At 35.9% G+C, this 26,005-nt stretch overlaps 1 protein-coding gene across 14 annotated transcripts in view; it reads right to left on the bottom strand.

Annotated features, from left to right (window-relative positions):
• Nucleotides 1–26,005, bottom strand: part of CACNA1D (calcium voltage-gated channel subunit alpha1 D) — a 220,274-nt gene that overhangs the window by 30,206 nt on the left and 164,063 nt on the right. For 6 of the 14 annotated variants that reach the window (XM_071813160.1, XM_065845268.2, XM_071813151.1 and 3 more), the window contains 13 exons: nt 24,822–24,980; nt 23,381–23,491; nt 18,700–18,783; nt 18,288–18,371; nt 8,567–8,605; nt 8,016–8,144; nt 7,230–7,295; nt 6,039–6,130; nt 4,544–4,703; nt 3,190–3,317; nt 2,979–3,075; nt 1,291–1,393; nt 84–185 (listed from right to left, as the gene is read on the bottom strand). In XM_071813160.1, the coding sequence (XP_071669261.1) occupies nt 84–185; nt 1,291–1,393; nt 2,979–3,075; nt 3,190–3,317; nt 4,544–4,703; nt 6,039–6,130; nt 7,230–7,295; nt 8,016–8,144; nt 8,567–8,605; nt 18,288–18,371; nt 18,700–18,783; nt 23,381–23,491; nt 24,822–24,980 (1,354 nt within the window). The remainder of the gene's footprint in view (nt 1–83; nt 186–1,290; nt 1,394–2,978; nt 3,076–3,189; nt 3,318–4,543; nt 4,704–6,038; nt 6,131–7,229; nt 7,296–8,015; nt 8,145–8,566; nt 8,606–18,287; nt 18,372–18,699; nt 18,784–23,380; nt 23,492–24,821; nt 24,981–26,005) is intronic. The other 8 variants (XM_071813153.1, XM_071813163.1, XM_071813161.1 and 5 more) reach the window with 4 other exon arrangements.

Below are 26,005 nucleotides of genomic sequence, written 5' to 3'. Positions count from 1 at the left end.
GTAATCTTATTTCTTTGGTTCCTGGCAACCCAGAAAAACCACAATGTACAAGAACAGCATATTGCAAAGTTTGTCAGACTGACCGCCAGCTGGAGGAACAACTTGGTCAAGTAATTTCATGCTCGTTTTCTTCCATATTTTCTTTATAACTGCTCTAAGTTCTTCATTTGCTTGCTCTAGGTTACCTGTGGCAATGAAATAGAAAAATTGAGGATGGAGATTATGTTTCAACCAGCTGCAATGAATGATCCTTTGGATATTAATCAGTTGTCTACAAATAAAGACTGTGGTAAGGCAGCTTTGCAGCAAGCCTAAACTATAAGAAGTAGCAGATAACACTACTACAACTACAAAAGAGAAGCAAGGATGTAATATAGTGAGCTCCTGGAGCTTTCAAATCAAGTCTCGAGCACTGCAGAGGTCCAGCTTAATTTATGGATCTTGGCTCTACTCTGGCACTGCTTAATAACTTCCATTTAGATTGTGCAGAAAGTGATGACTTGCTCTTTACAAGCCACTTCTTTCTTGATTCAAAGCTAAGCCTTCTTTTGTTTAATAATATTAATTACTCAGTTGTAGAAGCCGGAAAGTTCAGACAATTGACCACTGTCAGTTTTTCATCTCTTGCAGTGCTCATCTAAACCACACCAATGCTTGAGGGTGCTTAATCAAATCATTTTGTTATTGGCAGTGGAACTCAAACACTACTGAGAATAGCAGAAGACATGGAGCAGAAAGTAGCAAAAAATGGTAAAATAATGAAAAAATGTATGAAAATAGAAGGAAAATTCCTTGAAACCTATCACTATTTTAAAAAACTTTCCCCTCTTTTAGGCAAATGACAGAAATCCATTCACTCCAGTCAGAACTGGCCTTGACCAAACGGGGGTGTTGCTCTCAAGTGTGCAGAAGTTGCCGTTGCACAAATGTGGGGTCCAGGGTACCAAGTTAAAGAGTGGTGAGGAAGAAGCATCTTGGTTGGACAGAAAGGGGAACTCATTCATTCCTTGCAGCAGAACTCCTGTTAATGCCACTGCTACATATACTTATCAGACCAAATAAAAGCATATAATAATTTCTGAGATTCCTTGGGCTCTGGTCTCACTATCCCTTTCATTTTCTAGCAAATCATTCCCAGCCACAGTGAATACAACCCATGATCCAAAAGCAAACCAAATCCAGTGAGGCTAAGGCAGCCTTACTCATGTCCAACAAAACGAATAAATTGTCACTTTTCCTCATTATACTTTGTGACAAGTGTAGTAAAAGCTTTACAACCAAGAAACTTACCTTCTGTTTTTATCTTTAGAGCAGTCCTAACCAGAGCAAACAAAGTAGCATTGAACATGACAGTTCCATCACTATTTAGTGGCATATTCATGGCTACTAACCTCTGTAAATGAGAAAAATAAAACAAATGTTGATGCAGCTTTGTTTGGAAAACACTTCTTATAATGTTAATTTCTGAAAAACTGATGTATTCAAAGAATAATGTAAAAACTACCCATAAAAATTATAAAAGCCTGCAAAAAAATTGGAGTCTTCCATCCCAGTTGCGTACAATAACCACCCAGTGTTTCTTCTTTCTGATATTAATCACATGGATGCTTATAAAAAAGCTAAAACTGTCCAGTAGTTTGCACAAGCCATTTATTGAGTTGATTTGCAAACACTAAAGCCCAGTCCTTGACTACAACTGTAAGTCACACTATTCAGGACAAACGCAGTTATTTAAGAGCATGGACTCCAGGTGCAGTGACGTTCCAGGTTTCCCATGTGTTCCTCCAGCCTCATGCTCCATTGAAAACCACAGCAGCAGGTCTGTCATGTATTTCTCAGGTAACTCTTCAGTGATGCTGTGCACCTCCTATGCTGTCTACACTGAATTAGTGTAAAACGGGCTTTCCGGCTTTCCTCTCTGGATTAGTCCGTGTCTGCATTAGTGTTCATCTTTTAGAGCAGTATCTATCTGATGCTGTCTGTTAGAAGAACTGTGTTTAATCTATCAAAGCATTTTCCTGATGTCTGACTTGGATTTTCTTCTAGTTTAAAAGCATTACTCAATTGGATAATTTATCTTAACGTATACATATAGGTTTGCTTTAAGTATGGGTTGTGGAGTTCCATTTGAACCTGTTTTTTTCTATATCAGCTTACCTATTTATAAAACAGATATGAAAGAAATCCAAATGACAGTGCTATTGTAACAATTCTTTAATTAAAAGGTTTGATCTTATTCCTACTGAAATTGCTAAATCCATAATATCCATAGTTCTCAAGTTCTCAAATAATTTAATAATTTTTCATCTCCTTTGTGTTGCTTTTCAGCTTTTATATTCAAATGCAATTAATCTGCATCAAAATTACACATTGTACCTGACAAATTCTCAATCATTTAAAATTTCCTTTAATTTTCAGTCTTCTCACTCACTGCTACGTACTGCATTGCACACCGTTCCTCACTTCAGTTTGGTTTATCATCCTGTAGTCCCCACCCTTCAATCTCATTTCTATGTTTCATGTGCAGCAAACTTCTCATGAATGTGACTGCAAAAGTACTGTATCAAAACTCAATTGTTAATTAAAGTTATCAACCACCCTTTTCTCCCTGGGACTGAAGAAATCAGAAATGTCACTGTGTTGAAGTAGTCTTATATGTGACACTGGGTCACCAGAAATGCTGGGGTGAGGAAGTTCATATCTGTGTCAACAATAGACTAATGACAGATTTACAGACTGATTTCTTTCATTTTGATGCTCTGCGAAGAATTTTACATTGATGGTAACTATTCAAATGAGAACATTGAAAGAAATGACACTAATTTACTGGTTTAAGCCTGCAAAAGAACGGGAAAAGTTCAGAGTAAAAGAGACCTTGTGAACAGACTAGGATTCCTGTGTATGTGTGACACACATCTGGCAGAACTGAATGAATGAACTCTCAGAGAAACCTAGAAAGAAAACAGGGTAAGACGTACCTTGCAGGCCACTCGGTGAGGGCATAATTTGCCAAAACCAAGTGGTGGCTGAATGCGTCTCAGTAAGGTAACCACATCGAGATGCTTTATCCTTCCCCTAGAACCAACATACATCAGTTACCAAACATAGATCCATTCCCAAACAATATACTATGCTCTGCTTTTACTGCTTTTACCAGATAAATCTTACCAGAGAAATGATCTCACTTACTTTGCTTCAGGGTCATATTCAGACCATATCCTTTTGAACTCATCCAAATGATGGGGACCCAGAATAGACCAGTCACGTGTCAAATAATCAAAATTATCCATAATGACAGCCACAAATAAGTTTATAATCTAAAAAAGGAATTAAGAACAATCTGCCCTAGTTATTTTGAATTTTAAAATATTCATTAAATAGAACTATAAGGTAGTAAAAAAAAAAAATAAATTGATCTCACAAATTATTTTTGTCAAATACCAAATATCACAGAAAATACGTGATAAACATTTAACTGACGAACTGAAACTCTGTCAAGTAATGATATGACAAGAGCGTGATTCTGTCTTAGGGTACTCAGTCTTTGACATAAGTTGTAACATGGTTTTGTTTCCCTTCCTTGATTTGCCACGTCTCACTACATCAAATCAAAGAATGGATCGATACATGTATGACAGTGCAGATCGCAGGAAACAGGCTTTGTATTGACAGGTTCAATGTCTTGACAATAAGTCTGCATACTTTTGTTAACACAGAAGATGACACACAATAGAACACGTATGTTTACATTAGTTCACAGAATTCTGTTCAACCACTCTCCTTTGCCAAGGAGAACAGTACTGTGAACAGAACAAATCAATCAGCTCAGATGAGACAGCTGCAATGAGGGAAAACGTATTTCAAATATTATTTTACAGTAAATAATCCATTATGCCATGGCTTAGGAAGGAGGGTTATTGTTCACATCTATGTGCCACGGATTGAGCACACTTATAGATACATTAATCCAAATCTGTTTAGTTTAAATAATACAAATAGCATTACTAGTGAGTCAAAGAAATTGCAGTTTTATTATTAATGAATATTTAATGATACTATCAAGAAGTCCATGAAATAATAGCTGATGAAAAGACTGTTAACAGCCTTCAAATGTATAGCCAACCACTCCTGCATACATGTAGTCAGAAGAACATCTTGCACATGAGAATTCAGACCCATAGAACAGTTTGGGTTGAAGAGACCTTCAAAGTTCATCCAAGTCCAGTCCCCTTGCAATGAGCAGGGACATCTTCAACCAGATCAGGTTGCTCAGAGCCCCATCCAGCCTGGCCTTGAATGTCTCCAGGAATGGGGCATCTATAATACCACCTCTCTGGGCAACCTGTTTCAGTATTTCACCACCCTGACTGTAAAAATCAGTATAAGATACAGAATTTAGGACTGTGCATGGAAAAATATAACCTTGCAAAAGTATTTTAGATATGGGGTTTTCAATTGTTCTCTTAACCCACTAGTTTTTTAGTTCAGAAGAAAGTCAAATTGCTAAAGCTCATTTCTGTTGACAAGCACAAGCTAGACTCACCAAAAATGCACAAAGCATATAAAAACTGATAAAATAAATGATGGCAAAATTGCTTCCACATGTGTATTCTTCCCCTGGATTATAATCAGATTCTGGATCACAGCGTTTTCCAGGCAAACATGCCAGCATGATTTCCTGCCAGGCTTCTCCAGTTGCACACCTTTGCAAGATCACAAAGAGAAATTAAGCATTACTTGATCAAAATGGAGTAAAGATGTATTAAGGTATTAAGTTATGATAAAATGATTGGAGCTGTACAAGTACAAAAGTGAAGACAGATCATGAACTTCTCAGAGCAGAAACTAATTTAAAAAATACAGAGCACGTTTCAGAAATTACAAGCATAGGTCTGACAATAGACACATTCTATAAGATAGACTGACACACCCTAAAGGCTTGGATGTAAAAATCTGAACCCCAAACTGTGGTTTACAAGTTAATATTTTTTGCAGTGGACCTGCTGTGTATAAAAGCTGTTGTGTGCATGAAAACCTGTTATAAAAGTTGAAAGTATCTATTTGTGAAAGATGAATTGCCTTTTCATCAGCATGGTTGAAGAAATGCTTGTCTCTAACTTCTGCTGTTGAATTTTTTGCATAGCTGGGTAATGCTTGTGTACAGACTAACTATTTCAGATATTTAAAAGACAGCTACATATTGATGATATTTTTGGCTGTGTTCATTTCCTAGTTTCAAAGGCAGAAGTGTCTATATGCATAAAGTGACTGAGATCTCACTGGGTGGTGCCCCTGAGCTCAGGTAAGGAATGAGTTGCCAGTTTTGCCAGCCAAGGTAGTAAGGATGCACAGGAGCCAAGCGGAGTTACAGAGTCACAGGCAAGAGAACTCTTGATGCTGTCACTTTCAGAGGCATCCCTTTTTCATGTCATTCCCTCTCCTTGCTCCAGGACATTTTGAAGCGCTCCTGGCAAATGCTTACCCTCTTCTTAAGCTCTAGTGATGGAGATCCCATAATCCCCCTACATCAAGATTTAGCTGCCTTTGCCATCAGAAAGTTTTGCCTGCTGCTTATCTGATGTTTCCCTTCTGCAACTTACACCCTCTGTTCCTTGTGATTTCTTCAGGAAATGCAAAGAAGAATTTATTTCTTTATGTTTACAACAACTTTTCATTTTTTTAAACTCTCATGCTAGCTGTGCTTCTAAAGAGTACAGTAAGGGCACAGTCTGCTTCACTTTTCCCAACACCTACATGGTGATGTGAGGGCTGATCATGTTCGGGCTCTACCTCAAGACAGTAACTCCATAAATGAGACGTTTCACAACAGCTGTAACGAGTTTAGGTCTGTATCACTTGATTATAACCCTGCTGTGCCAATAGACACTCAGGACACAGCCACAGAGCGTATGTTCTTGTTATGCTAAATTGCTTCTCGCTTGCAATCACACTTTGAACAAATCAATGCTACAAGAGCTACAGACAAATTTCATAGATCAATTAGATGGAATGCATTGTCAGAGTTAAGGTTTACTTACCTGAACAGAAGCAGCACAGCTTGGGGGAAAGTCTGAAAATTGTTGTTTCTGTTTATTTGATTGTTGTCCCTCATGGCCACTTTTCCAAACACCTACAGTAAAACAGGATTTTGACTTTCATCCTAGTGACCTAGGAGCTGTAGGTCTTGCAGTCTAAACTTGCTTCAGTGTGTATGACAAACACTTCTACAAATACACATTTTTTTACTCTCTTTAGACTTTCCTAATAATGATGCAAATGGAGTAAATTTATCACAAGATAATTCTTAATAAATTAACATAGCATCAATAAACCATTATAATACTAATACACATTCCTACATTTCAGGTGAGAAAATATTATTTGTTTTAAAGTAGCACCTAGAGTCCTTTATTGATATTAAAGCCCTACTCCGCTAAATATTGTACATACTTGTAGTAAGAAATAATTGCTGTCCTGAAAACCTCAGATCTAAATAAAGAGAGATGCAAGGATGGAAACCAAAGCACAGAGAGCCTGAGCATCCTGTCTCAGCCAGAGATGGAAATGAGTTCTGTTCCTCAAAATTAAACTGCAGTTCCTTGGCCACAAGACCATTCTTTTTTCCACAGTATAATATATTTCTATCCTCTTAAAATGCTGTAAAGGCTGTTACTAGAGAAATTAAAACCATTATGCTCTGTACACATGCTGCTGGACTGCAAGGGCATTAAGTTGGTTTTGGATAAATGATGAAAAAAAATCAAGAAGCAAAACCACTCTCCATAGTGTATTTCTTCTATTCATCTCATTTAATTTGGACCTCCCTTTGTGTTGATTTGAAGAACTTTACAACTTTGAAAATAAAAGAAAACATCTGTAGAGTTTTATGGAATGTAGAATGCAGAATTATCCCAAGGCCCCATGAGAAAAATTAAAAAAATAAATAAATTAAAATAAATTTAAAAAAAAAAAAAAAAACAAAAAACAAACACAAACTGCAGCCTAAATTCAGGACACCTATCAGGAACTTCTTCCAAATTGAAGATGGTCACCCAGCCATGCTCCTCAGGCACCTCCTTCGACATTTTTACATTACTCTGAAAGCTCTGCTTTATATGTATAGCACCACTATCCAAGGAATGTTTCAATAAGCACCTTAGTAAACAAGTTTCAGAGTAGCCAATACTTTACTTTAATACTAAAAAAAAAAAAAATAAATCTATAATTACCTGCATTCCAATGACAGCATAGATGAAGAACAGCATGGCTATCAGAAGGGCAACGTAAGGCAGAGCCTAGAAACAGGACAGGTGCATTGTCTTTTAATAATTTCATATCTTAATTTCAATTTCCATTTACAAAACTAATTTCTCTGTACAATACAGGATTTTACAAGTTTTTTCCTTCCTATGCAAGTGCTTAAAATGTTATTACCCATCACTCTTAATATTCTGCTTCATTACATTTTAAATTATTTCTACCAGAATTCCAGGGGAAAGAATAATCTTTAGCAGTTTTAAACGTTATTTTCATTACTGGTTCTGACAACACAAATATACTTCCTTCTATACAGTTAGACTTCCATTAACTTCAAATGCATCAGAGTTTTCAGGAGCAAGGATTCAAGTATCCATTTGTTACAGTTATGAAATCAGTTTTCTATTAAAAAGTAGATTAAATTCCTCTTCATAGTCATCTAATGAAATGTGTGGAAGTATGAGATCTGTGTATGTAAAACCCATCCTATCCCTTTTAGATACACCACTTTTTTATGAAGTACTGTAGAAATTTCATGGCAACACCTAATATTAAATGACAAAGAATGACCCTTCAACTCACTGAAGTAACTGGTGAATTTTATTTTGGCATTAGTATGCAATTATATTTAAATATGTCATTATTGATAGCAAGAATTTCAAAAGAACGGTTTTTTGCACTCAACAGGGTATTGCTTCATAAAATTTGGTGTATGAATGGCCGTAACTATAAAGCAATTTAGAAAAAATTTTGCTAACCTGAAATGACTTAATAAATGTCCACAATAAAGTTCTGATTCCTTCTCCTCTGCTGAGCAGCTTCACCAACCTCATCACCCGGAAGAGACGGAAAAAAGTGATGGAGATTCTAGCGCTGTCTTCAGAGTTCTGAAGAGCATCATGGAGAGGTCAAACCAAATAAAAACTCAAACATGCAACACTTCCAGAAAAACAACATCAAATGCAAAGGTGGAAGAGGTAAGATTTGAAAATGCATCTTGAAGGCCTTTTCACCTTGATAAGCATGATATGAAAGGAAAAATTACATGCTAAAAACACAGGACCTGTAGAAATGCTTCACACATCACATGCATTTCCAAGTTTTCTGGTTTGTTAATAAGGACCATATTGGGTTTGTTTGTAGTAGACTTCAATAGTACATTGACAATGGATGCAAACCACTGCATAACACCTTTGTAGTAAGACAGTTATGAAAAATACAGAAAAAAAAAATTGGTGGAAAATAGACATGGTAAAAAGAATAAACTCAAGTAGAGGTAAAACCACTGGGGTCAGCTTACTAATCTTACCCCAGACTCATCAGTTGTGACTGTTTCAGTTGGCTTTGGCTTTAAGAAATTAAGAACATTAAACATTAAAATCAAAGAAAAGATTAAAAAAAAAAAAATCAGATTAACCATAAACAGAAAGAAGAACATTTTTCATTTCTAAATGTAAAAAAACATCTTTCAACTCAATATAATTCCTGAACAAATCATTAATATCCTAGTAAAACCTTTAGCATTTTATGTTGGCTGACTCATACTAAAATCTGCTGCTATAAACATGATTAAAAGAGTCAATAGAAAGTAAATACAAAATAAAATACCTGGTCCTATGTAAGCCAAACAAAATTAGCCATTGACCTCCACAGGTTGTATGAAATTGTAGCGGTAAGCCTAAGTAAAACTCAAGAAGAAAGCTTTGGGGTTAAACTAGGCTTTCAAGATCCCTTTTCTCCTGTGCTCTTTTTGAATATTAATTACTCCACCACTGGGACCTAACCACATTCAAGTAATTGTGGTTTCTATCATACCAGGAGCTTCCCTTAAAGCCAAGTAATTCACTTGAGTTAACTCAGTGATGAAACTTTACAGCACTAGAATGACATTAGATCCCAGGGATGGGTCTTAGTCTCTTGCCTAGAGTATCCTCCTTTTAAAGGGGCACCTTTCAACAATTACTGTCACACAGAGCAGCAATAACCATGATGCCTCTTCAGTGCTGCTTCCAACACATTGTGGATGCATCAGACACACTCAATGCTGTGCTGGAGTAAAATCTCAAGTATTGACATTACCTAAGCTAAGACTTGGGGACAAGAAAGGGAAAAGAGAAAAGCTGATTCTGCTGTAAATACTGGCAGTGTATTATACAAATATACTATGGTTAAGAAAAAAAAGCAGTACCTTGTTAAAATTAGATCATTAGTGGTATTTATTAAAATACTAATTGTTTTGTCTAAAGGTATGAGAAGGGGAAAATTAGATAAAAATAACTGTTCCGTCAGCTACACGCAGTCTACATATTTATATGTTACTGCCCTGCCAGGATACCAGTGTTTTCTGAAACAAAGAGTTTTAAAATTATTTAAGGGATTATTACTGAATTGATGCATTAAAATTAACCAAATCCCAGGTCTCCTCATTAGACTTCAGTAAGCAGAGTATTTATAAAATACACAAAAAAAAAGTGTGCTGCCAGTAAAAGACAGCTGCTGCACTAGAAATTCCCTGCATATGTCAACAATTTGAAATAAATAATCAAGATATAGATTAAGGAGAAATTCATAGTGACAAACATTGTAAATGGCAAAATATCACGAAACGTGGAAACAGTCTTGTAAAGCTGTCTACCTACATCAACCAAAAAGCTGTACTTGTGTACACAGACCCACATTGCTATTGACTTTTTGGTACAGAAAAAATTCATTTTTATCTGAAACTTTTAAAAAAACTGCAGAAGACAAAGCCTGAAATGTTGTATTAATCTCTGGTAACTGACTCATGCTGAGCTTGATACTGCCTTAATCAGTGAGCAAATTCCTTCACTAGCATTCAGTATTTTGTATAATCAAAAATTAGATTGCATATTTGACACAAACAGAAGAGATTAAATTACAGTATCATCACACAAGGCCAATTAAAAAAAAAAAAAGTAGTAGTAAAATACTGGATTTTGCATTTGGCTTTTTTCCCTGTTAGTTTTTACAGGAGAAGGATTGGGCCCCAAATAAGCTAGAACAGTGTTAGGATAGCAATATGTAATGGGATATATAAGAACAGAACAAGGATACTTTAGTCCTACAGATTTTTATTTAATTGCTTTCCAAAATAAAAAAGTAATGAGGAATAGACATTATAATTGGTTATTAAAAAACCCTGACAACAAGAAAAGTCAGTAAAACTCCCTTTTTATATATACCTGTCTTAATAATTACTTAATTCTCACTTTTGAAATGCAGCCAGAGACAATATGACCAAAATCATGTGAACAGTCCCACTGCAGGTGCTCAGGAATGACATAACTTTTGTTTTTGTCTGAAGGGCACTGAATACACTGGTGTATGCACAGGACTGTGTACGCACGCTCCTCTCAAAAACACTCTTTCTCAGCTTCTTTAGACTAAGCAGCCCCTAACTGTCTGTCTGTGATGGCTGATCTGCTGTTGCGGGGAAGTGTTAGGACATCATATGCAAGAGATTAGAAATTATGGACCCTGGAAAGACCAGACCAGGACTGAAAAAGGAAAACACCCTCTTCATAAAAAGTGAATTGTACAAAAATATGAAAGTGAAGATAGATGCTAAAAATAAACAATGAAAATGAACTCTTGATACCAGAGGATTTTTTTTTTTCATACTGGAGCTGAAAATATTCAACTTCTGCCCATCACTGGCCAAACGTTTTGGGTACTGATATTTTATAGTGAGCATATCTGATTTTTTACCCTCTCTGGCATTTCCCTCTGCTAATATGGGAGCTTGTTTTATATTACTAATTATAGTGAATTAGAATAAAGCTAATATAATGATATAAAGAAAACACTATTCATATTTATTTACAAAGGAAATACTCATCTAAGAGATAAAGTTGGTTAACATTTATGTGTGTCCATCCAGCATGAAATAATATCAAGATCTGGAAAACTGAGATTAAGGTAACACAATCTTCAGTAACAATAACAGGCAGACTGACAATAACAGAGAAAAATCTGTTCTCTACAGATGAGGAAAAAACATATACTACCCAAAGACATAATCTTATTTGCAACTTCAGTAATATTGCTTGGCATGTACACACATAAGTAGGTGGCACATTATGTACATTTATGGAAAGTATTAGAAAAGACTTGAGATTGAGGAGGGAGCAGGTTGAGCAGAGTGTCTCTTTGGATGATAGTTTCTGACATTTCCTTTGGTCAGGCAATCTACCTACAACCTCCTTTTTCCCCTCACCTTCCACCAACCATTCCAATCCAACTTGTGTCCCAAAAGCTTGGGGACTGGCTGGTCATTATTATGACCATTATTAGTCCCCTGTGGGACTACGCAATTCCTAATAGGACACATGCGCTTTCTGGGATCACTGCTGGCAGTCTGGTGATGAGCACAGCTGGAATAAATGAACAGCTTCTGCCTGGCTAACAGGTGCACTGCAATGAGGTAAATGAGGACAGAGACTGGCTTAATTATTTTACCTTTTCTGCCAGCCATGTGACAGCTACACTAAGAGCCTAGTTCAGCAAACTGCTTCCTAACTATGTAATTTTAAGCCAATTCTTAAATATTTCAAGTAGGCAGTAATGTAGTTTTCTAGATTAGTCAAAATTCAGCACAGCATCTTTCTTCCCCAAACCTCAGCCCTCAAAAAAGGTTACTCAATAATCAACCTAAATTTCTGACTCAATGATTAAAATGTTTGCAATCTGCTACCAATTTTGGTCAAGTATTTATTACTGCTTATGGAAAATTTAGCACATTTCCCAAACAGTGACTCTTCACAACAGAAGTTTCAAATAAGCATCCTAACTCAAAAAAGCTTCAATGTCAAAACTGTGAATAGTGTGAAACAGATTGCAGCATGCATTGGAAGCAAACTGTAGCTCTGTGTTTATGAAAAAATAAACATCATAAAAAAAAGTGGATATTAGTACACAGTGCTGGTCACAGGTTTCTTTTATACAGATTGTGCCAAAACACACAAGCACATAGTGATGATGTAATCATGATTACAAATACAAAAGGAAACATCAGAAGGACAAATACATGTGATGACAATAACACACATAGGAAAGCATTCAGGTTGCCAAAATATCTCCAGAAATGTGTAGTGTGTGTGGGTGTCTGTATGCATATATGTATATACCTATGTGATTTGTTCAGAGAGTAATTACTGGAACTCAAATGTGCTAGCAAGTAATATTCCTCATAGCCTTATCAGCACTCTCTCTATTCCCTGTTCAATATGAACCAAATGCCCATGTACACAATTTAGTAAAAATTTTGAATCTATGTGAAGAACCCCAGAGTAGAATAAAAAAGTATCTTTTCCCTTGTAAAAGATGTATTTAAAACTCTCACATTCATCACTAACATGTTGATAGCACAGGGTATGATAACTAATATATATTCAGTTGTGCAATAAAGTAACTAAATTATTTGTATTAACACCTTCATAAAAGCAGCTCACAAATTTACTTCTATTTCTGAATTAAATATTGCAACACAGTGTAGATTTCATATTAATGAAAGCAAAGCCATATGAAAATGTAGGCTTAAGGATATGTGAGAAAAATAGAGATTTATTTGCAAAAATCCACAAAATGTATTACCAGTATTAAAAAATATCAATTACTAGCAGTAAAACATAAGTTTAAACACACAATACTGATACATAAAGTGGGATTCAAACTGAATTGAACTGCTTTTGTTCAAAATTGGAATCCAGAATCTCTTATGGGAGGTAGATATGAGGTTTTCAATCTGGTCCTCTGCACAAGCAAGATCAGCTCTGCCACCAGTTCATAATGAGGAGAGTGGGCAGTACCCAAAAACAAGCACCAGCCCTCCCAGCACACACTCCACAGGCAGTCTAGTCAAAGAGCATCCCACTGTTGGCAAGGCAATAGTACACACTGGATAGGGCTGGAATGGTAATAACGGCACTCATCCTTGCCAAGTGGCCGAATATGCAATTCTGGTTTGGTGAGAGTCATTTTTGGTGTATGACGCCGCTACTAAGCACTGTTAGTTGTTATGGTAGTGTGAGTGTTGAATAAGCCTCATGTGTCTACAGTGGTGATCCAAGACACAGGTTTTCCTGAGGGGCTCAGGAGGAAGATGTCAGTGTTGTTCCTTTAAGCCCTATTTCAGCAAAGAACTTGAATTCTACTTAACTTCATGCATAAAATGAGTCTCATAGGGACTGCACTAAACATTTGCACAAAAGAGGAAAGTGAACTCTCCATTATTTTTCTCGACATTTTGGCAGCACACGAATGGCAAAAGAAACTTAAATTAAAAATGTGAATTAAAACCTCTGTAACTACTACTGTAATAATGTGATCATGCCTTTGAAGTCATCAAGTGCTGGTCATCCAAATGGTTCCTGAGCTGATGAATAAGATAATTTCTATACAGACAGGCCAGATTGAAGTTTGTCTGTTACTTCCATTTAAGAAGTTCCTTGTTTATTCAGAATTTATTTCCAATTTATTGATGTCTCATCATCTTAATTTATATAAGACCATCCCCACTACTCTGCTTTTGTAATTGAAAAGGAACCATTTTTATGACAAGATCTAGTGTGCCATGTGAAACTTTTTGAAAAGAAAAGGTTACAAAATCCAAAAGTAATTATGAAGGTTTTAGTCGTGTTTTAATTTTTTTTTATTGCTATGCCATATATATTTACTTATATATACTTGCCTCTAAAAATTTCTAAAAATAAAATGAACATGAAAACCAATTAGGTACATAAAATAAAAATTGGTTAAAGGAAGGGATATTAAATGACAGAGTCAATTAAAGAAGCAATCATAGAAAATAGAGTATTGCCAAAATATATGTTGCTCTGAGGTGGTTCATTTCTGGACCTGGTCACTGATCCAGTCCCTGAGGATGCAGAGCAGTCCTTTGAATTGCTGAACACATTAAACACTCATTTACAAAGCACCAAAAATATTCAAAACACAGTAATTTTCTGGACTATAAGTGAATGGGAGGTTACTGGATCAGAAGAATCAGTCTCAGGGCACCATATATATTATTATAAAACTTCTAAAAAACAAGAAAAGGGGACAACAAAACGAAGAGATGACATTTGATTTCCAGAATTTAATACTGAAATCAAGGTGAAATGTAACTAGAAAGTCCAGCCCATGCTCGTGAAAAAACGGGTCAGATACAAACCTGTTATATACTCGAAGAACTTGCTGGCCTTTGCAAATAGTCTAAATGTACATAGTTAGACTATCAGAATGATGCTGAGTTGTTTCTACAGCATGAAGCAATAATATACGCAACTCTGTAAGAATGTTTAGTTCACCTTGATTACATTATTTTAGATATTCACTTTCTTTCAAGACTCCTTTTACATTGATCAACTAAGATGGCTGTACTCGTGTAGTTACGACTGCAACAAGATGTGATCTGACATTAATGCCAGCAGTTTACTCTGTTTCAGATCACCCCTCAAACAAGGCTGAGCTTTCCCAGTTTAAGAAGTTTCTATTGTGGGAATTTTTTCACAGGTGCCATCTCAATCATGCTTGAAATCCCACTGAAAACAAAGTCTCCTCAGCACCTTAGCAGAGCTGTAGATTTCCCAGGATCGTGGTCAGCGCTAGGTAAAAAGCACTGGGGGAATGGCACAATTCAGAATGCCAAAAAATAGTAAGACAAAGATCGTAAAATACCAAATTTGGATTCTGGATATTTACACAAAACTAACAGAGTAGGAATAATTCAGTAGAATCAAACGAATAAAAGTAAAAAAAATCTAAGAATTTTTCCTGGACACTCTGCATTTTTCACTGTTTGATGTTGAAAATGGGAAATCAAGCCCAGAAACATATTGAAACTCTAATACATTAATGACTCGCACAAACAAAGCACAAAAAAGTGGAAAAGACCAGGAACAGACAATACTTAGTACACAGATAGTTTGCTGTGCAGTACCAGAAGACACCAAAGACAGGCCTTTTGCTAGTGAGTGTGGCATGAAAAACTAAACAATGCCAGTGCCAGTTGCTGACTGAGGTGTGCACTTTTCCTGAAGTATCTCCAGAATATTTTCAAGGTGACTGTGTGGTTTACTAAAATGACAGTGTTCTTCACAGCTGAAAGCTCAGCAGTGACCACTTACAAGTAATGCTGTCAAATTAACACTGCCCATACAGTGTTAAATACAGAGTTAAATACAGGGACATCTTTTTTGATCAGAGAAGTACATTTGAGCTTATTTTCAACCTCTTCAGAATCAAGCATATTTTGCAGTTCTTATGGAAAGCTATTCAAAATGACTGGTCTTTTTACATTCCTCAAATATTATGCTTATCTGCATCAGTAATACAGTGAATTGAAATAATGGGAAAATGGTAAATATTTGAGTTGAAAGTTTGACGGAAACTTTTCTCGAGAGAAAAAAAAAAAAAAAAAAAGAGGCAGCTTTTAAGAATCTGCTGTGTGAACTGTAATTACACTTTGAGAAATGTCTCAACGGGACAATGCAGCTCTGTGCTGACTGACCCTTCCTGCCAGCTCAGGTTCCTTCAGTTCACAGACAGAAGGGTCCATTGCCTGCTGAGAACTGAGCAAAATCAGCCTGAAATGCAAGGGGCAAACTAAGGTCCTTGTACTAACACATTATCACCTCATTCCTCTCTTGTTCCTTCCAGTAATGCAAAGTTATGAGATTCTCATAGTTTAAAATAAAACCAGGATGGAATGGTAAAGTGAATCTGCCTTCAAATTATTTTCATCATGTTTACTCTTTGAGATGGCAGTGTAGAATTTGCAGCTTTATAAAGAAATTTCAGCTCTTTAATGAAGGCTAATAGACTCTGTGTATGCTTGAAGGTATCCTGCCATCTTGAAAAAATAGATAAAGGAATACATTTGTTTTCTATATTTGGTTGAAATGCATTTATAATAGGTATTATTATGCTTACCAGACAAACCAAAGATGATTTTAAACTATGTAGATCACCGTGTCCCAACAGTATCTCCTGCCACTAATTGGTGTTGTTTGTGCCAACGCTAACATGCTCTGAAGGGAGAGTGGGATGGGTACAGTACAAGAAGGATTTCCTTTGGCAGCAGCCTCGTCCACTGTCGTCTGCCCTACCACGGCCCATGCTATTGCCAGGACTTCGTGCTCAGCACCTCATCCAGCCAGCTCTGAAGTCCCCAAACTCCTGTGTAAGCACAGCCCACAGCGCTGTGGGGATGAGAGGCGCTGTGGGTGAAGGCTGCTTAAGCTCACAGAGATGACAAAAGAAATCCTCATCAAACTATGGCCCCAGTCAAGACCAGCCTGACAAATCCAAGCTCCTAGCAGGTGTTCTGCTGATCTGAACAATGCACTGAAAGCCAAAAGCTCTTTTCGAGACAGATCATAGTTAAGAATTATGCATTTCCTTTTTTTTTTTTTTTTTCTTATGTTCCCAGGCTACTTTATTATCCTCATCTTCACAGTTCCAAAATCAAGGTACTATTTAAATAGCACAAAGGGTATCATTTATGCAATTGACTGGAGGAATGTGACCCTAAGAATGGGGTTCCTGACAGGAACTGCTTTGGAAAACAAATGTTAAAACGTGTTTTCTCTGAAAAAAATGTTTCAATTAAATGGTAATGATATGCCCAGGATGGATTTACTTCCCCCAAATATGACAGAGATATTGCAACTTAAATATTCACCACTGAAAATTATTTATTCAAATTTAGAAGTAGTTAAAAAAATATGCATATTAAATACCCATACTGAAAAGAAACCATTTGAGCAAGTAATAAAATCCACTGGGGCGGGCTGAGGGGGAGGAAGTCTAGCAAGTAGCTTACTAAAACAAATTTAAGAAAAAAGGTATGTTATCAGACAGCTCATAAACTGTGACCGCTGTACAAAAACATGGAGCTAAATAGAATACTAAGCAACTACTTGTATCTATAGTTTTCTCTGTTTAATCTGTTCTTTGAGACAGGGAAAATATGTGAATGTTGGGGATCTCCTGCATTGTGGGTACTTCTGGATAACAGTTCTCAGAATGGTAAGCAGGTGAGATCTCCAGCAGGTGGAATTCACTGACCTCAGCCACTGAGCCTGTGAGCTCCTCACACAGTTCCAGGGGCTGGGGAGGATCCAATCTCACCTCTGCAGTCTCCCTTCTTAAGGTCTCAAGAAGTATTAGAGAAAAGAGGGACTTTCCTCTGAAATTTTATTTTGACTAGTTAAACAAAGGCACATGTAAGTATGGAAGCACTTGCATATCTACTACAGAACTGATATTCATTTTTGTGATAAAGCTTTCCTTAAAATCAGCAAGTCAGATGAAAAACAGGCAAAAATTAGTATTTCCCTATTTTTTCTTTGGAAAGGGATATTTGCTTTGCCCAAATACCCATATGCATAATGGACATCAGTCAAAATCTGGGTGAAAAGATGGAATTTTCCATGTACTTTAAGAGTAATTCAGATTTCAAAACATTTACTGCAGGACCGGTAAAGCAAAAGGAATAGGAAAAAAAACCCACAACATTCTATTGTCCACGGCATGGAAAGCCTTACTTTCTCTATGTACCTTTCTTCTGCTACCTCATGAAATATGAATGCTAACGTCACTCTGAGATAGAAAACTCCCACAGAAAAAAAAAAATGACTTGTTAACCTGAGCCACTGAAACAACTTACAGAATCTTCAATTATCTTGGTCAAGCTACCTACAAAAATAATTTTGTTTCAATAGTAACAGAGGCTTAGTTCCTTTTTTATATATTAAATGTGTTACATATCTTCTGTACATATATAGAAAAAGATAATTTTCATGTCTCACTGCTGTGTGCATGTGCAACTCTACGGGTATATAGTTTTCTAATAACAGCTTGTACAAACATCTGTATCAATGTTTCAGTCTTTGATTTCAGGATAAAACATACTTTTCTTAAAAAGGATTTTGGGGGTTAAAATTTACATTTTCTGTATTTCTTGATGACAGCAATTACTTTTTAGTGCATGAACAGTTGCTACTTACATTAACTTCTGTTATAGCAATATCAACGACGCTACCAACAACAATTAAGGCATCAAAAGTGTTCCATGCATCAGTGAAATAGTGCTGTTAGGACAAGCATTCAGCAGAAAGAGAGCAAGAGAAAAACACAAACAGAAAAAGAGAAGAAAAGGACAGTGTTATAACACAGAAACGCTCTAGGCTTCTCTGATGTACCACTATACAATCTAATCTTTCCCTTTAATAGCTAAAAAAAATTGGTAGAGAAAAAGGCTATTTATTTCCCATATCAACATAATTGACCTATGACTGGCCTGTACTCAAACTTTAGAAACATCAGATCAAAATCTGTGACTTGTCCAGATGATGGAAATAGTGGGGAGACAGAGAAAGAGAAGTAGGGACTGGGGAAAGTAAGCTGGGGTATACTCACATCAGCTTCACTGAGAACGACGTCTACTATGCTGCCAATAACGATGAGGGAGTCAAACGTATTCCAGGCATCACTAAAATAGCCCTGAACAGAGCAGGCAGGGTGCAAACGTTTGTGATTACACATGAAATGTCAAATATTTGCATACTTCTGTTTAGTTTTGCATAAACAGAAATCAGTTAAACAAAACCTGTGGTCTAATGAGAAAACAAAACAAAACAAACAATATTGCCTACTGAAGGAAAAGCAACATATATGTGCATGTGTGTGTATATATATACTTCATATATATACATGTACAGACACACACACAGACGCACACACACACACGCAGTACGCATGCATAGCACACCATCATAGAAGCACAATGTTGGCAAGCAAGCCATCATCCAAAACTAGTTTTGGACTTCTAGTGAGGCTGAAAAGTTCTAACATATACACCCTAACAAGCAAGACAAAATCCCTTTAATAATATTTCTACATGACCAAGCCAATTGAAACCTCCTCAACATTGATGACTTTATGATAGTCCTCTCTAAGTAACTGCTAAAGCTATTCGAAGGCTCAAAGCTCATCACTGGTTAATTGTGCATAATTATTAACATGGAACGGTGTATAAATATTAGAGAACTGATTTAATCTTCTGTTCTAGGTTTAATATAGGAATTCGCATTACACTCACAGTCGGGGCCTGATTCTGTAAACCAATGAAGTCAGTGCTAGGAACCATAGTAATTTGAACAATTTCTTAATGCTTTTAATGCAGCCAGTCCAATGCCTGAAAATTCATTTTCATAAATTGCTTAGTCACCCTTCTGACATTTTATGTCTTTAAATATACTCTCTGTGTCACATGCTTTTATTCTTCGCAATTAATAATCAATTTGAGTCTTGGGGCAAAAGCCAATGGTCATGGATTGGGCCTCCGAAGCAAATGTATCCATTTCTAAAGAGCTCCTGCACAATTCCCTATTGCTCCTTCTTTACTCATCCTGCTTCACAAAAATAAGCCATTCCCAAAGTTTCTACTACACATCAAGCTGAACCACCTCAATGACACAGACATTTGTAATCCTAAAGAGATGAGCAGTTGCCAACTAAAGGTGGGGAGCTACTCTTGTAATATTCTTCCTGGTCATTCCTATTTCTTATTTTTCTCATGTAAAAGTAGGATCTTTTCTGACTTTAAAATAGCAATTTTTAAATATATACATAAAATAAGAGACTACTGGCAAACAGATAATCAGCACAATCCTGAGGTGTGCTATCCATCTTCCTTTACAACAGGAACCCAAAAAGGTTCTCCAAATAAAGGTTAATTTCAGCTATAGAAAAAATGACTTCACTAGACACACTACAATATCAAGCACTGAAATAACAAATTCACATTTTGATTCAATATAGCTAAAATACTTTACACATTTATTTATTTTATGAAACCTTTTCCATCAGTATAGACAAATATTGTTCAAAGTAATATGTAAAGCAAAAGCATACAATAAACAAAAAAACTAAGAGAAAATAAAGATGGTTTTGGAAAAGGGAGGAATGGACAAGTCACAGCAAATAAACATCATGCAAATAAGTTGTTTTCACCACTGCAATGACCCAAGATCAATTCACTTACTAGCCATCTTTCCTTTTTTCTTACAAAAATCTGATGTAAAATGACATGGAAAATCATTACAAGTTTAAGTAACAGCTAGCTATCATGAAGCTGTACATATGGTATGTGTTGACATATTATTTTACATTGCATAGCTGTATTTTATTTTGTACTGTAATAAACCATGCTAAGTAACAGATTTTCGCAAATGTGAAGAACAGTGTGAAGAAAAAAGGTCTGCTCTTTTAACTAACATTATGAAAAATTTGTTCATTGGGAAATGCTGAAGGATAAAATCACAAATCCTGGGGAATATGTAGCCATAGAAAATTAACAGCAAAATATGTTTCTATAAATCTACCATATAAATATTTTAGTCCTTTTAGTGCTCTTGGAAAGTTTAGGGTCTCGTTCTGCAAAATACTATGTGTTCTAATCTCCCAGTCAAGAAGTGTGCCAGACACTCAGCATCACCTTTGATATCTATCACTTATCCAAGTTTTATATACTTCAGAGCTGTCTGCAGTACCTTGGTTTTAAACAACACAATATCATAGTAAAAGTAAAAATAATTTATAGTAGCCTTAAGTTTGCATGACTAGCATAACCAAAAGATCCCCATTTTCACAGGATTTTTGTGAACATATTAAGGGGACACTGTCAAGCAAATGAGATAAAAACTAACGCGTTTTTATCTATTCTTATTTTTACAGAGTGAGTAATGGAGTTTTTATTTGACACTTTGCGTGTCTTTGAAATAACTTTTTAAATGCACAAAATTAATAAATTGTCCATTCTGCCAGACTAGACTAAGAAACCCACCAGTGACACAAATGTAGAGGTAATGAATCAATCTTTCCTCATGGACCCTAAAGCAAAGCATTTAGCGGGGTTTCAGATTGTTCCTACTATTATTAAATCTTAATAGGAGTTAAAGCAATTAATTGTTTTTTCAGCATGTATCTACTGTAAAATTTTGATTCCTAAGACATTCACATTCTGCTTAAGACTGCTGGCTGATTTGCAGTTATTAATGAACTAATATGCGTTGCAAATAGGTATTTTGTTAAGGAGTATAGGACCATTAAAATAGTTAAAATCTTCAAATAACATAAACAATCTTAAAGATATTTAACTCCCTTCCCTTCCTGATACTTAATCTCTGCCAGAAGTCTGATTAATATCATGGCCTTTTAACCACATCCTCCTAATTAACAAAGTTTAAGATGTTTTGCTTCTTACAAGGGAAAGAAATTTGGGAAATGAGAACCTTTTACTGACAGTGGCTGCCCTTCAAACTCTCAGGGTTCAGATCCAGGGATCTCTTACAGTAAAAGCATCCGATCAGATAGAAAGCATGTTGCAACAGAGTTAAAACTCAAATTGAGACCAGCATTAAGACATGGCATTTGATAATGAGTAGGAAGCCCATAATACAAATGGAGCACTGTGATTTATACACTCATGATCAGATCACTATATTTTGCATTAGCTGCTATTTCTGACTACAGTCACAAGTGCATGGAGAACCATACAAGGATTCACAATCTTCTTTCAAAGAGCAGATGATAAAATGCAGCAAAGTCTCCTGAAGCTTCAGTGTGAAACACAGATATAGAACAGGAAATACAATCAGCATATTCATGACACCGTGGTCCACATATCTGAGCTATCTCCTCTTGGGCCTCATATTGTGTTATTTTTAATGTGAAATCCTTAGCATTTAAATGAGATAGGTGACACAAAAATACAAATAAATTAATTTGAAATGTACAATGGACTGGACAGTGCAGAGCGAGATGACGGGAGTGGGTAAGCATTCACCCAGAACTCCACACTTCACATCTCAACACCAGACCTCAAGTCATGTATAATTTATTTCTGCAGGCAAATACAAGCTAGCTTTAAATCAAGTAGCTCAGGCTCCACAGCCGAGCTCGTGACTAAATGCAAGCTGAATAAATAGTTCTCAAAAGCCAGAAAGTAGTTATACACCTACTCCATGCTGAGCTCTGGGCAGCCACGACTACGTTGCTCTCAGTATCAGAACTAAGCTTGTTTAAAGCAAGATCAGGGTTGCCCACATCAGCCTACAGCCATCCAGTTTGCTACTTAAGACCAAGGAAGGGCACAGTTCATAGTCAATTACAGATGCAAATATCCTGATTACTTCAAAAGGGCAATGGAAAATGATAAATACCAGCATTAGATAGCGAGATCAGTAAATCGCAAATGGTGTGACTGGCTTTTTTCAAATTCCACGTATAATGAGTGACCACACTTCACTTACTTACACAGATTTAAGCCCAAAATAAATATTGATTTCTTTGTACTGGAAACAAAATCCAGTTTAGTTTTTCACTATTAACTTTTGCATTGCCATAAATGGGGTATGAGAACTAAACAAAAAGACTGCAGTAACTGTCACAGTCCGATTCTCACCTTTTTTTGAATTTAATAATAGTTAACAGTTTCTCTTGCAAATCTACTTTTGAAAATGCGTCTGCATTGTTCATTTTGACAGTGTCCCTTTAAGGCAAAAAGTCAGCTGCTCACTGTGAGGCCCCCTACCAAAGAGTGTGTATGTGTAAATGAAAACATAAAAATCTAAAAAGGCTATTAAATATGCAAATTATTTATGTGTATGCTTGTAGTACTTGGTTATATTTTATAAAGTAAAAACTTTTGCATTTTAGAATAGGAAATATAATATAACATCCAGGTCTTTATTGGAGATTAGTTTAGGGTAAAATTATGAATGTCATACCACAAAGAGGAGAAGCAGTAATGTTTGTAACAGGAAATTATTTATCTTATTTACAAAGGGACATTTTCCATCACCTCAAAATATTCCAGGTCTCATCAAACACCTTGTAATATTTTTTCTGATATCTGTATTTCAATTCCTGGAGTTACATATACACATATTGACAGATTCACATTTCTATTATGATTTCACTGATATATGTGGGAAACATAGGTTCTTTCTGTTGTTTGAATATTTAGCTAGCACAAAACTTACGTTGTACTTAATTCCTGTGGTAACGACCTAATTAAATCATAACTAAAACTTACCTTGGGTTTGAATGCAATCAGTTTCAAAACCATCTCAACAGTGAACACTCCTGTGAAAACCATATTCATAATGTCCATTGCATCATTAAAGAGCTTAGACTGTCCATAGTGCTGCGAATGAAAAACACAATACTTTTAGAAGTAAAGGCTTTAAAATATTAAGTGAAAGTAAGGCAGCCTAAGACAGAGTTGGCAAAAATGCTGCACAGGGAAGTATTTTCCAGTAGTATTTATGATGCACACCTATAAACATACAATACTAGATTAATAGCTCTGGTCAAGAACGGATTTCTTTAAATCTACTCTGTTTAGGCACTAAGTGGAACTGTCAATCTGCTACGTCCTAAGGGAATCTCCAGAGAGAAGGTTTTGAGAAGAAAACTGTTCCCTCAATAAAAGAGGATTCGACAATAGCATTTTCCAAAGATTCATACGCTAGGTTTTGAAATCACATAACCTTGTGTCACACCTGCTTAGAAAGCCTGCAGTATGTTAGTCACAAAATAAGATACATTGTGTGGGAGCGATATTTTTAGGAGAATACAGTGCATGCAACTTTACTGAAAAAAGTAGAATGGTTTTGTAAATTTAAACCATTATCTTTCTTATCAAAATCTGAAGTACTAGGGGAAAGAGAGAGACAACTCAGGAAAGTAGACAAGAGAAGTAGTTGGGGAAGAAATGCATAGATAACATAGAAAAATTAGAATAATACATATATACACACACAAAAACCCCCACAAAAGCAAAAAGAAAAACACACAGGCACATATAGATACACAGCTAACATATGAAAACACGTTTGTGTGAGTTTTGCATGATCATGCAAAACTAGAGCTGCTCCGTGTATTAAATTTTTAAACTTCTTCAGAAGATACAGGCACAGAGGATAGAAATATCACAGAATGGTTTGCGTTGGAATGGACCTGTACAGATCATCCAGTCCAATCCAATCAAATATGGAGTGGTACATATACAAAATGAACACTGAACAAGAACAGAAGCTACACAGAGGTGAAGTAATGCTTAAAGGCACTGCATAAAATAACATGCTAGATAAAAGAATCTCAGGGTTGAGAGAAATGTTTGCTAACAAAATTAGACTTTCATGTTCTCTTCAGATTTTCTTGCATATGTATTATCTTGGGAACACACACATATAAATTAAACTATGCTGCAGGTACAAAATAAAGCTCAAAGCGCTTCATTAGGTTAGGAAGTTCTTTATCAACATCGAGCTGTCTTAAACAATTTAATTCAGAAAACTGATGAACAGATTAAAACATGTCACAGAGGTGGTGTTTGGTTTTTTTTGTTGTTGTTGTTTGGTTTTTTGGTTTTTTGGTTTTTTTTTTTTTTTAATTTCACTTAATAAATGAATACAGATTGCCATAAATGAAATTCATGCCAACAGCTTCAAGAGAGTTTCTAGTTTTCCTACCTGCATAGCCAAGCAAAGTGTGTTCAGCATGATGAGGACAAACATGATGTATTCAAATCCAGTAGAATTCACCACATACCAAAACTTGTACTGGTAAGGATTTTTTGGAATATATCTACGAAGAGGACGTGCCTTTAAGGCATATTCTACACACTGACGCTGCAAAAGCAAATACATCAAAAATGTCAGACTATACCTAACAGTAAATCAACTGATAATATAATTAATAAGTGCAAATTGTTAAATATAAGTCTTAAAAACAGGCAGTCTATCTACTTGATATAGGGGTTTGTATTATTAAGTGTTAATAAAGTAATCAAGTAGCTTACTAATCCTCACATGGTTATTTACACCTGTACCTAATTATATACACTATTCAGCCACATGCAGAGAATTAAATAATATTCATGGAAATTCTGAAATGTTTTGCCTTTATACAGTGTAGTAGTATACAGTAGTATACGATAGACCATATGTAGGTATACGTACAGTATATGGCATGACTGTTAACAGCATGACTATAATTTATCTAAAAGTCATGCTTTGTCTTTACTACGTTTTCAACCACCAATGTAACTGCATAGCATAAAACCCCAGAATCAGCAAAATCAATACTGAGGTAGAGCTGTTCCTAACAGATCAGTTAAACTGCCCAGCAAAGTCATATCGTGTATGTAGGAACATCACAGATTCAACCCTGACTCTCTTACTGACTGAAATCTTCATGTAGGCTGGGTCTTGCACTTGTCTGTTGAAGAACACTTATAAAGCTGACTGATGGGGCACAAAACGCAGAATGAATGTTGGCTACAGTTTATGTGTGTTAACAGTCAGACAAGAGTACCTGAAAAATCAGGACTTGTAACTGGCAAGTTTCTCAATCAAAGGATTAAACAATAAAAGGAGATACTTTATTATTATTATTTCAATCTGAATATCCCCTGTGAATTTCTAAATAAAGAGAGGGGGTGATTGGGACAGTACAACGTTTTGAACACTTTCAGACTATCTGGAACACAAAATTTATTTTCCTCTTCTTATTGTAAAACCTACCTCTGCCTACAGATAAGCTGGCAAGTGCTGTATTCTTAACATGACACCAACAAAGTGAGACACTAAGAAGCTAACAAGCCTATTATAACAGCTTTCACAATAAAAAGACTGATATATTTGGCTTATAGAAA

This window comes from Patagioenas fasciata, chromosome 10, assembly GCF_037038585.1.
Source record: "Patagioenas fasciata isolate bPatFas1 chromosome 10, bPatFas1.hap1, whole genome shotgun sequence".
Lineage (NCBI taxonomy): Eukaryota > Metazoa > Chordata > Aves > Columbiformes > Columbidae > Patagioenas > Patagioenas fasciata.
Note: the sequence above shows the minus strand (reverse complement) of the source record. Positions and strands in the feature narration are given on the sequence as shown.